Genomic DNA, 13,632 nt, shown 5'->3' on the forward strand with positions numbered 1-13,632 from the left:
ACTTACTTACAGTAGTCTACTGCAGTGGTTCCCAACCTTTTTCTTAAGGGACCCATATTTTTACTATTGTAAGCTTTGGTGACCCAACCACGCCAGCGCCCGCACGAGAAGGAGTCTCAAGATGCCCTCTGTTTCCTGCCAAAACTCATTTTAGTTATTTCATTCCTCAATTCGTCTTTGGTCAAATATAGGCTAAATGTTTAATGTAGCACTTACAATTTGTTGCTTCTTTGCATTTATTAGTTGAATGCTTTGTCATTTATTCAACACGGGCTATATATATTTAAAATGAAACCCCTTAAAATCAAGAGGACTCCGCGACCCCCTGTGGATCTTTGGCGACCCATAAGTTGGGTCCCGACCCATAGGTTGGGAACCACTGGTCTACTGCATGGAGTCCTCACAGTGTATGCGTCAGTGTGATGTGTGTATGGGTGTCTATGTTATACTTGTCTGTACTTGTGTGTGTGTCTGTGTGATTTGTGTGCCTTGTGTTTTGCAATCCGTGGTCGTCCTTGAGGCATCAGAGCCAAACACATGGGCACAGCCAGCGGTCCGCAACACCCATAAAATATTTACAGGGCCTCTGTTGTTTTGGGGCGCGCTGAGCTGAGCTGAGCGGCCATCTTTGTTATTGCACCGGGTGGTGGTGGAGGTGCTATCTGAATGCTATGCTAACCGCCAAAATGGAGGGAGGGGGTGTGGTGGGGAGGGGATACGCGACAGGAGGACCTTTATCAGAAAACAGCACTCTGCCTCCTAAATGGAGGGGGTTCGGGGGGTGGGGGGGGTGTGGATACACGACAGGAGGAGCTTTATCAGAAAACAGCTCTGGGGTGAGTTAGCCTGTTAGCAACTTCGGTAGTTGGCAATGGGAAAATGCATTGAAAACAACAAAGTAGCTAATGCAGTAAGCAACTTTGGTTTTGAGAAATTCACCCCTGCTCTGCTGTGAGGAAAATTGCTCCATGAGTCATCTGGCGGAGTTGAGGGCAGAGTTGTTTGGGCTGGCTGCTCAGTCCAGGGCCGACCCTAAATTGCTATTGGTCACACATTACTTGCTGACTCGCTCGCTCGTAGCTCACCGCTCGAGGGCAGCCAGGTGGTGTGTGGAACGTTTGGGTGCTTTAGTCGTATCGCTGTTTTTTCCACCTCTCAGGACAATTTTACTCCGCGGTCTTGCATGGACCAAGACCGCTGATGGCTTTTTCTGGGTTCAGGACAAAGTCATCTTAAAGGGCCCTCTATCCAATACATACAATATAATGGGGACCCATTTCTGGGCCCCCTATCTCCCTGGGCCCAGGACAACATACCCCTTGTTCCCTCACTGTCTGTGGGCCTGGCGTGGAGTGTGTGACATCTGTGGCCTCATCCATCACATTGACTTTAAACACTAATAGCAACCCTCAGGCTCACATATGGTCACCAACATCACCTCTGTGCTCTAGCCTCGTACACCACCACCACCACCACCACAACCCTCACCACCACCACCCTCACCACCGCCACACCACCACCACCACCACCACCACAACCCTCAGGCTCACATATGGTCACCAACAACACCTCCACACCACCATCACCACCTCCACCCTCAGGCTAACATATGGTCACCAAGCCCGCCGACAGGTATGTTGGCCTGGGCCCAGGTAGATAGGGGCCCCAGAATTGGGTCCCCATTACATTGTATGTATTGGGTAGGGGTTTGGAAGTAGGGTGCGCGCACATCCACAAGTAGTGATCCATGTGCCAGACAAAAAGTGGTAAGTAGTGTGATGAAGCGGTCCTTAACTCCAAAAATACTTTATTTCATTTTAACATACGGCAACGTTTCGATCCAACAGAGGGATCTTCCTCAGGCCTCTGTTGGATCGAAACGTTGCCAGTTGTTAAAATGAAATAAAATATTTTTGGAGTTAATACCCACATGCAGACCGCTTCATCACACTGTATTGGGTAGGGGGCCTTTTCAAATGACTTTGTCCTGTGCTCATGGGTACCACAAGGGGGGGAAAGGTGTTACAGATTCTAAGGGCCCAACAGCACTCTCAGGGCCCCTGGAAGAATGCTGATAATGTAATTTGTCATTTTTGGAGGTCCAAATTGTAATCTTTTATGGGGCCCAACATTTCTAGCGGCGCCCCTGCCTGGGCTCAGTGAAAGCTGTCAGCAGCCCTGCAACAATACCTCTGGTGCTCTGGCCTCATACACTTCCACACCAACACCACCACCACCACCTCCCAATCAATACCAGTAAGGGGAGTCGAGATCCCCCATCCATCCCCTCATCCCCCCACCCTCACCACTGGAGCTATAAAACAGCCAAGTGGCAGCTCCAACGAGGTCTGAAACATATCTGGTAAAAATGAGAGACTAATGACGCATGACCATGTAACACAAGGCTGGAGCTGTGTAGTGGGTGAAAGGGCAAGAGGTGTGTTATTTATCCCCCTTGGGGGCTGGATTTCAGCTTTATTGATCTTACATCATACACAGTGTGTGCATGTTAGACGTTAAAGGTGCAGGATGGTGGCCAGAGAAGGTGTTGCATATGCTGCTCATTCAAACTGTGCTGCCTATTGCCAAATGTGGTCTTTTCATAAATATTTACGAAATAATAAACTAATTTGTACTAGTATGACTGAAGTACAGTCAGTTTTGCAGCCAAAAATGTCTATTTCTCGAAATTAAAAATGGCGGACATGGAGATGATCCACCTTTTCATGTATGAACAGGGCAAGTTTCCCAGTCAAAATGAATACTTTGATGGTGCTGGTAAGTATTCGTTGAAAAGGTAACATTTGTGAATGGGCAGCATGAATTCAGGACAGAAACGGATTTAAAAATATTACACAGTGCACCTGTAAAGCTCAGGCTCATGTCAATAAGACTGCTTATACTTCTGAGTACTTGTAGTGAAATCAAATTAAAATATATGTTTCTGAGTGGAAATACCATTGAGACAGTTTCCTTGAAACTAAATCTTAGCTGGAAATCACGTCTGCTTTACACTTTATGTAGTTTTCTAACAGTAGCTATTCAGACAAACAAGTATTTTCCATGTGTCCCTTATGGTGTTTGTCCAGCGGATATTTGCACCACTTTCACTTAGCACTATCAACACCTCCACCTCCACCTCCACCATTACCTCCACCACCACCACCACCACCACCACCACCACCACCACCATCATCACCATCACCACCACCTCCATCACCACCATTACCTCCACCACCACCTCCACCACTACCACCTCCACCTCCACTTTCCCTTTCCCTTTCTGCTCTCATCACTAATGGATGGATGGTCTCTTTCATTGGCACAGCAACCTCACCTCTTTTATTGATATTCCATGCTGGAGACGGGAGGTCTCTATGTCAAAGGAGACAGAGAGAGAGAGAGAGAGAGAGAGACCGAGAGAGAGACAGAGAGAGAGAGAGAGAGAGAGAGACCGAGAGAGAGACAGAGAGAGACAGAGACAGAGAGAGACACAGAGAGACACAGAGAGACACAGAGACAGGGGGGGGGGTAAAGACAGAGGAGGAGTGGGAGACCAGGGAGACAGAGAGGATAGAGGAATTAATAAAATGTATGAGCTAGAATATGAACCAGGTTGCACTTCAAGAACACAGACCTGAAAAAGAGGCGAAAAGGAGAATAAAACAGGACTAAGCTTTGAAAGAGAAATGTGGAGTTAAATCAGTCACAGATTGTCTTGGGTGCACGGCACGCAACAGGCCTCCAAGTCTTCTTGTATCATTCAGTGCTCTCGTCTCTGGCCTTTTGATGTGCCATCTTCAATCTCCCGTCTGGCACTTCCCTTTGGCTGATTATTATACATAATTAAGATTAAGCTTTGGGAAGGTGACGTTCATACCTCAGAGTTAAAGGTGCGCTGGTGAACCTTTAGTGATTAGAAACGCTCAGTAATGAAAAGTGCCTTCATTGCCTATAAATGACTGGCTCTGTCTTCGTAAATGCTTCAGACAGCACAGATGGGCTCTAAAGGGTTTTTTAGTTTTCTGACTGCAAAAGCATCTATTTTATTTTAAAACCTATAAAACCAAATCTCAAAGTTTTCCATGGGATGCCAGATGCCAGGTTGAGCTGAGATACGTATGTTGTGATCACCTGCTCTGACAGACACACATCCTCAGATCACCCCTGGAGAATCCACTGTGTGTTTATTTGGCTAGACTACCTCGTTTCTCACGCCTCGGTGAGTGAGCATGTGGAGGGAAATAATATCTATTCTTCTTCCGTGGTGTTGCTTGGCAGATTTTGGATATATTTTACTCATAAACACCCTGGATGATTGACGCTTCTGTGGTTGTTATTCCACTATTCTACAAGTCATTTACAGTTCTCTCTTGGCGTGTTATGTGTGACCACTACCTGGTTCACTATTTTACATGTGGTTGGCTAACTGTATTGTGTGTTGTCTGGTTTGTGATGGTTCCTTGGCGTTGTTTAACTATGTTCCATGTGGTTCCTGGCTGGCTAACTGTATTGTGTGTTGTCTGCTTTGTGTTGTTTCAGGTTTCTAACTCTAGTGTGTGTTGTCTGCTTTGTGTTGTTTCTAATTGTATTGTGTGTTGTTGTTTCAGGTTTCTAATTGTATTGTGTGTTGCCTGCGTTGTGTTGTTTCAGGTTTCTAACTGTATTGTGTGTTGTCTGCGTTGTGTTGTTTCAGGTTTCTTGGCGTTGTTTAATTATATTCCTGGTTGGCTAACTATATTGTGTTTAAGTAATAAAACGATATTTTCTAGTATGGCCCCAAGTACAGTCATTTTTGCAGCTAAAAATTGCTATTTCTGGAAATTCAAAATGGCGGTCCATGGAGAAGATCCCCCTTTTCATGTATGAAAACTGCAATTTTTCCAGTCATAATGAATACTTAGAATTTGATGCTGGTGGTAAATATTCATGAAAAGGGTAACATTAGTGAATGGGCAGCATGAATTCTGGAAATAAACAACTAAAAATCTCACACAGTGTACCTTTAACTATGTTGCATGTGGTTCCTGGTTGGCTAGCTGTATTGTGTGTGTCTGCGTTGTGTTGTTTCAGGTTCCTCGGCGTTCCCCCCGGTAGCTAACTGTATTGTGTGTGTTTGCGTTGCGTTGTTTCAGGTTGCTAACTGTATTGTGTGTGTCTGCGTTGTGTTGTTTCAGGTTGCTAACTGTATTGTGTATGTCTGCGTTGTGTTGTTTCAGGTTGCTGACTGTATTGTGTGTGTTTGCGTTGCGTTGTTTCAGGTTGCTAACTGTATTGTGTGTTGTCTGCGTTGTGTTGTTTCAGGTTCCTATCTGTATTGTGTGTGTTGTCTGCGTTGTGTTGTTTCAGGTTCCTAACTGTATTGTGTGTGGTTTCAGGTTCCTAACTGTATTGTGTGTTGTCTGCGTTGTGTTGTTTCAGGTTCCTAACTGTATTGTGTGTGGTTTCAGGTTGCTAACTGTATTGTGTGTTGTCTGCGTTGTGTTGTTTCAGGTTCCTAACTGTATTGTGTGTTGTTTCAGGTTTCTAACTGTATTGTGTGTCTGCGTTGTGTTGTTTCAGGTTTCTAACTGTATTGTGTGTTGTTTCAGGTTCCTTGGCTAACTGTATTGTGTCTGCGTTGTGTTGTTTCAGGTTCCTAACTGTATTGTGTCTGCGTTGTGTTGTTTCAGGTTGCTAACTGTATTGTGTGTTGCCTGCGTTGTCTTGTTTCAGGTTCCTTGGCTAACTGTATTGTGTGTTGTTTCAGGTTCCTAACTGTATTGTATTGTGCGTTGTCTGCATTGTGTTGTTTCTGGTTCCTAACTGTATTGTGTGTTGTTTCTGGTTCCTAACTGTATTGTGTGTTGTTCCAGGTTCCTTGGCGTTCCCCCCGGCAGAGGAAGCTGCCCCTTGACAGGACCGCTGACCTTTGACCTCATCTACACGGACTACCACGGCCTGCAGCAGATGAAGCAGCACATGGGGCTCTCACTCAAGAAATACAAGTAAGAAACAGACATGGTCGTATGCCAGTGCGTGCGTGCGCGCGCGTGCGTGCGTGCATGGGTGTGTGTGTGTGTATTCTACAAGTGTGTGTCTGTGTGTGTATTCTACAAGTGTGTGTCTGTGTGTGTGCATAGCCGTGGCGTGCTTGCATTTGTGATGTAGTGCGTAATTAAGTCATAACATCATAATGCTTTATGGTCTCACACAAATGTGCGCAAATGTGTGACAATGACCGTAAAGACACCATTCTGTTCTGTGTGTGTGTGTGTGTATATGTGTGTGCGTGTGCGTGCGTGCGTGTGTGTCAGTGTTAGTGTTTGCATTTATATTGGTTGTAGTAAATTCATGTAATCTAGTTTTTATAATCACATGGTGATTATAGTTACAGCTTGTCTGCACAAGCCCAATAAAGACTAGATTTGGTATATAATTCACTGGTTTTGAAGCACTAACATTTTAGTTTGATTCCCCGGATAGATATAAATGATTCCAATAAATGTTCCATCCTAAACTACTTTATGTCTTAATTTAAGTAGGCCAGCTGGATCTTCAGGGCACATCTGTGTCTTTCTTGGTCAGCTGGTTTATATGATCAGGGACAAGAATGTGTCCACACACAGGCGCATAAATGAATAAAACTCACTGTACTGTTCCACAATACTCTGAATAATTCACACACATTTCTTGGAACCACTGACTCTAAAATTAGGAACATCGCCAAACTATGCAATCACAATACATTACATTACACAGAGGGACTTACAGAAAAAAGACATATAGTACACAAACTACAGATTCACTAGGCTGAATGCTTGGTAAATGTGTTTGTCTGCTTGGTTGCTGGCCATGGTCCTGAACTATTCAAGTGTTTTTTCTTGGTCAGTTGGTTTATGATCAGGGACAAGACTGAGTGGCTGGGCATGAATGAGGAACACCACTGCTGCACTTAACCCAAAATATTTTTTTCGACCGAGAGCATAATCTTATACAACTTTTCTCCAAAATCACTATCTACAGTGGTGCTCATATGTTTACATACCCCAGCAGAATATACGCTTTCTCTGTGATTTCTCACAAAATATGACGGATTACACAAAAACCTTTTTTTCACTCATTGCTAGTGACTGGCTTAAGATATTTATTAGCAATATTCTGTGTTTACTCTTTCAAAAGCATGATCACAACCCAAACTACCCAAATGACCCTGTTCAAAAGTTTACATACCCTAATGTCTGATGCTGAATATGGCCCTGTTTAACATCAAGGACCGCTCTAAATTGTTTGTGGTAGTTGTGGATAAGGCTCTCAATGTTCTCAGATGACAAAACAGCACATTCTTCCTGGCAGAATGGTTGTTTCCTATAATATCTTTGGGTGTCTTGCTGGAACCTCACATTTGAGGTTTCCCCTGAGTGGCTCAATGATGTTGAGATCAGGAGAGTGAGATGGTCGCACAAAAACCTTCATTTTATTCTTTCTGAAGCTAATGACGGGTTGATTTGGCTTTCTGTGTCGAAATATTGTCATGTTGGCTCTGTTGGAATTTCAATTCAGAAATGCAATATGAGGGGTTTGGTTGGAATCAAGCCAATGGGAAAGGGAATCATTGCATTGCAATGATCATTGCAAGGGAAATTGTTCAGGAGGCATAGGACAACCAAAAAATAACTTCAGGTGAAATATAGGACAACATGAAAAAATGTTTTAAACTGTACAGGGAAGAGGCGCTTGAGGAAAGATGGGCTGTTGGGGGTTGACAGGAGAAAGCCATTACCACAAAAATGCAAACATGTTATTTTGCATATGATACACCAAATAGCATAGTGAGAAGCATCAGAATGCATGTGACAAAGTCATTTGGAAAAATTAGATCAATATGGAACTTTTTTCAGCCACTATTAACAGTACCATTTGGAGAACAGTCAACGGAGCCTATGATGAAAGTTACACCATCCCTTCTGTGAAACATGGTTATGGACCACTGATGTCATGGGGACATTTGAGTTACAAATGTTCTACACTTTAGGTCCATTCTCACAGAATGATGAATACATTACCCTGTGAAAAATACTGGAGGAAACTTGACACTCATCAGCCTTGAATCTGCACATGGTCCATTGTTTGGACATGCCAACATGACAATATTTCAGCACAGAAAGCCAAATCAACCCGTCATTAGCTTCAGAAGTTTTTGAGCGACCGTTTCAGTCTCCTGATCTCAACATCATTGAGCCATTCAGGGGAAACCTCAAATGTGAGGTTCCAGCAAGACACCCAAAAATATTATAGGACACAACCATTCTGCTAGGAAGAATGTGCTGTTTTGTCATCAGATAACATTAAGAGCCGTATCCACAACTACCACAAACAATTTAGAGCGGTCCCTGATGTTAAACAGGGCCATATTCAGCATCAGACACTAGGGTATGTAAACTTTTGAACAGGGTCATTTGGGTAGTTTGGGTTGTGATCATGCTTTTGAAAGAGTAAACACAGAATACTGCTAATAAATATCTTAAGCCAGTCACTAGCAATGAGTGAAAGAAAAGGTTTTGTGTAATCCTTCAAATTTGAGAGAAATCGCCAAGAAAGCGTATATTCTGCTGGGGTATGTAATATGAGCACCACTGTATAGTGCACTTTTGTGAAATTAATTAACCGAAATATACGTTTACATTATTTTACTATGCATTCGTCCACAGTAGTCTTTAGCCTGAATATTGGACTTTTACTTAAGTAGGCCAGTTGGATCTTCAGGGCACAGCTGTGTTGTTCTAGGTCAGCTGGTTTATGATCAGGGACAACACTTTGTCCACACACAGGCGCATAAATGAATAAAACCCCCTGTACTGTTCCATGTTATTCTGAATAATTCACTCACATTTCTTGGAACCACTGACTCTAAAATTAGGAACATCGCCAAACTATGCAATTACAATACATTACATTACACAGAGGGACTTACAGAAAAAGGACATATAGTACACAAACTACAAATTCACTAGTCTGAATGCTTCGTACAATAGATGTGTTTGTCTGCTAGGTAGGTGGTCCTGAAATTATTGAAGTATACATTTTAAACGATGCAGGGACAAGACTGAGTGTCTGGTCATAAATTAAGAAACATCACTGCACTACTGAACACAAACAATTCCCATACTTTAGTATGGAAACACTGGCTCTAAAATTGGGAATGTATAGCAATACTCTCATCAAAATCAATCACATCACATTGCAGTGAATTACATTACAATGAGATGTACAGAAAATGACATACACAAACTACAGATTCCCAAGGGTGAGCGCCTGTATGTACTGGTATGTAAATGTGCTCATTTGCTTGGTGACTGGCCATGATGAAAATTACATTACATTACATTTCACTTAGATGATGCTTGTATCCAAAGCGACATACACTTATTCAGGTTCAGGGTATTGGTTACAGGCTCTAGAGCAATGTGGGGTTAGGTACCTTGCTCAAGGGCACTTCAGCCATGGATGAAGGTGCTGGTAAGGGTGGGATTTGAACCTGCAACCCTCTGATCTAAAGGCCAGCACTCTAACCACTGAGCCATGGCTGCCCACAAATGATTGAAGTGGACATTTGAAGTGATGATGTCTACTTGCACCACCTACGACTGTAAAGGTAGTACTCTGGTACTACTCACTGGTAGTAGTAGCCATTTATGTAATGAATGAAGCAGTGAAGTCAGCTGTGTGGAAACTGACAGGGCTTTTAACTTTCAGAACCTGGAATTGACTCCTTGGGGATTTCATCCAATAGAAGGCAGAAGGCTGGCACCGTATCGTAACCACATAGTCAATTAAGCCTATAAGACCGCACAGTAAATAAAGCACTCTGGCAAGAAGAATCTGCTCAAACAAGAGTGATGGCCCTGTAGCAACTGTCTGTGCATTTGTTGCCATGATGTTTAATTTAATTTCAGATGTGCGTACTGTACACACACAGCTGTTGGATTTGTTATCACTTCTCGTCTATTGTTATTCATCTGTCATCTGCTCATTGGCAATAACACATACCGTATATTACCAAATAAACGCCCTTGGGCAAATAACCGCCCATGTCCTAATAGCCGCCCAGGGTCTGACCCCATTTTGTGAATTAACCGCCTCTTCCGAATAACCGCCTATGTCCAAATAGCCGCCCACCGGCTGTTATTTGGATAATTTGAAAAAAACTTGGTACCATAATTTTATTTGCTGCTTTATTTAAAAAGTGTATTTATTTTTAGTATTGCTATTCTATTTGACAATTGTTGCACTACTGCCATGTTGAGGCCTTGTTGATCTCCTGTCTTTTGATAGCCTACCTCATGTTGATTTCTTGTTTATTGATACAATATTGATATGTTTACAATAGCTTTTACATTTAATTTTTTTTGTACAAAAAATACTGGACAGTAACCATTGTAACCAAATAATGGCCTGGTGCAGGCTGGTGCAAAAATAAATAAGAGCCTTGTGCAAATAACCGCCTGCTTCTTTTAAACGCCCGGTCTCCAAATCGATTTTGTGAAATAAACGCCCGGGCTACTATTTGGTAATATACGGTATATGGTATTCATACTGTATGAAATGATGCATACAAACATACAGTCCAAGAATACATACAGTACAGCACACACAGAGAACCAGGAAGATTGGCAGATAGCTTCACTCAAATTGACATCAGATAACGAAGAGGCATCCATGTCATGTATTTTTTAAATCCAATTACGTTGGCGTAGGCTATGTTATAGACAGAGACAGAGAGAGAGAGAGAGAGAGAGACAGAGAGACAGAGAAATGGTAAAAAAAAAACAATGCAGAAAGATTTAGATTAAGGGAGAGAGAAGAGGGGAAAGAAGAACAAAAGAGGAAAGAGAGAGGGAGAGAAGAGAGGGAGAGAAGAGTGGAAGAGGAAAGAAAGAGAGAGAGAAGAGGGCAAGATGAAAGTATCAGGCTCTATTCCAATTCTCCTCCTCATCTCAGTGGCGTCTGGCTCATCTCCAAGCAACTACTCCCACCCCCCACCCCCCCCACCCCTCCCTCTCACCACGTCCCTGTCTGCCACGTCCTAATTGCATGTGAGGTCAGCAGTTAGCGAGACGTGTTCATAGTTTTGAGGCTTTTGATTTTTCCACTAAACAACTTTGGTATTCTGATCCGAAATCGCTGCCATCAATTCGCCCCCTCTCTCTCTCTCACTCCTAAACAACTTTAGTATTCTGATCCAAAATCGCTGCCATCAATTCGCCCCCTCTCTCTCTCTCACTCCTAAACAACTTTAGTATTCTGATCCAAAATCGCTGCCATCAATTCGCCCCCTCTCTCTCCAGTATTGATCTGAGGTTTTGCTCAGCATTCTTGAAAGGATGTCGCTCGCAGGAGGCTGATGGACTTGACCGAAGCTTTTATCGCTCCGTTGATGGACGTTTCCTTACGCGCTACAATTGAATTATGACTTTAAAAACTTGTCCGTGGTGTGGTCATATCACATATCATAGCACACAGTTGAAAGGAGGAAGTCTGCCGGTTTTTAGGTGCTGTTTACACGTAGCTGGATATTTTTATATGTGAATATTTTTTTCTCCTGATTGCATTGGTTTTGCATTGGTTTTGGTCTTCCGTTTCCACGTAGCAGATATTTAAAATCCAGGTATAAAAAGCAGGAGAAAAAAATATCCTATTTAGGAGGCTGAAACGCATTTGTTACAATGGAGGATTTATTTTTATCCACATGTTGCGTTAACACCTAAACAGGAGAAAAAAATACCCTGCTAAAAAAATATCCTGCTACGTGGAAACAGCACCTTAGTGAGAGAGAGCTGCCTGTGTTTCATGAGAGCCCTATCTCGGTCATTTCGTGAAGTTTTCAGGAAAAAAAATGGGGAAATTAACTTTAAACTTTGTGGTGCATTCACGTTATTGCCCGTTTTTCGTGGTTGGGCAACGCTTCCGCTGCCTATTCATTTGAATTGCCCGACTGCTGCCTAGCGACCCACTAGTTTGACGCCCTTTCGGTTTAAAGTTAATTTCCCCTTTTTTTCGTGAAAACTTCACGAAATGACAGAGATACGGTTGTTCATGAACACAAATTGACTACAGCCCCATTCATCTATAACCTGCTTAGCATTGACGCGGTCATAACATTTACGATAGACAGCATGGTGCTACACCCACTAGCACCTCATTGAGTGGTATTGAGTTTGAGCACAAACCATAAAATCTGCCCTCGTTGTCTTGGATGGTCTGCAGTGGAGAATGGATTCCCCTCATATGCACACACACACCCACACACACACCAAAGATCTTCCTGGCGGTCTTATTGTCATTGCCGTGCCACCATAGATGTGTGATGTGATGTGATGTCATTTCATGTCATGTCATGTGGTGTGATGTGATGTGATGTCGTGTGATGTTGTGTTGTGTGGTGTGGCGTGTCGTGGTGTGGTGTGATGAGTGTTGTGTGACGTGTTTGGTGCCACTTGGGACACTATGGATGTTATTTTAGTACATTCCCACTCCATCCATCCCACTGTCGTTTTTCTGACAGTTGTCGTTAATAATCTAAACCTATAAACGTACCAATCTGCCCTCGTTGTCTTGGAGATCTGCAGTGGAGGATGGATGCACAGACACCCAGGGCCGGATTAAGATGCCCTGAGGCCCCTAGGCTACAGGTTGCTGTGGGGCCCCCTGGAAGGTTCACTTTGCGACACATTTACATAGACCGTATCATAATTACAAGCTAGGAATTAAGTATAACACGTCTACCAACTGTACTCAACACAACACGTGAATTTTCCAATATTGCATCCTGTCACAATTCCACAATTTTTCACTTTTGGCCAATCAGAGGCCCTTGGCAAGTTGGGGGCCCTAGGCTGCAGCCATATCTAGCCTGTGGGGTGGGGCTAGGCTGCAGCCATATCTAGCCTGTGGTGGGGGGACTAGGCTGCAGCCATATCTAGCCTGTGGTGGGGGCCTTAGGCTGCAGCCATATCTAGCCTGTGGTGGGGGCCCTAGGCTGCAGCCATATCTAGCCTGTGCGCTACTCCAGCCCTGCACACACCCAGGGACCAAAGATCTTCCTGGCGGTCTTATTGCTGAGCTACTTGTCGTGCCACTGACCCCCAATTTCTCTGAGCTTTTCTTCTCTCATGCTGATCAGAGAGAGGGAAAGAGAGAGCGAGAGAGAGAGAGAGAGAGAGATTGTGAAAGAGAAAGATTGTGAAAAGATAATCAGAGAGAGAGAGAGAGAGAGAGAGAGAGATTGTGAAAGAGAGAAGGATGTGGATATGAAAACGGGAAAAAAGGCAAAGAAAGAAGACAAGATCAATGGGTTAGTGATTGTTCTGTATCCTTGAGAGAGGCAGAGAGAGGGAAAAATAGAAACCAGGATAGGGACAGAAAGAGACATTAACCGAAGCAGAATCAAGAGGAAAATGGTTTGTTATTAGACTGGGATGTGGACCCAGTAGATGTAGATTGTCCTGTCTTGCACTTTGATGTCAGTCTGTAAATGTCAGTCCTGTTTATGTCTATGTCATTTCGTGGTATAGAGAGAGAAACGTAATTTCATTTTCCTTGTATGACATGTGCATATGAAGAAACTGACAATAAAAACTGACTTGACTTGAC

At 43.3% G+C, this 13,632-nt stretch overlaps 1 protein-coding gene across 1 annotated transcript in view; it reads left to right on the forward strand.

Annotated features, from left to right (window-relative positions):
* Positions 1-13,632, forward strand: part of LOC134446315 (alpha-1,6-mannosylglycoprotein 6-beta-N-acetylglucosaminyltransferase B-like) — a 207,429-nt gene that overhangs the window by 155,954 nt on the left and 37,843 nt on the right. Inside the window, exon 9 of the mRNA XM_063195667.1 lies at positions 5,856-5,987. Coding sequence (XP_063051737.1) covers positions 5,856-5,987 — 132 coding nt within the window. The remainder of the gene's footprint in view (positions 1-5,855; positions 5,988-13,632) is intronic.

This window comes from Engraulis encrasicolus, chromosome 1 (genome assembly GCF_034702125.1).
Source record: "Engraulis encrasicolus isolate BLACKSEA-1 chromosome 1, IST_EnEncr_1.0, whole genome shotgun sequence".
Taxonomy (NCBI): domain Eukaryota; kingdom Metazoa; phylum Chordata; class Actinopteri; order Clupeiformes; family Engraulidae; genus Engraulis; species Engraulis encrasicolus.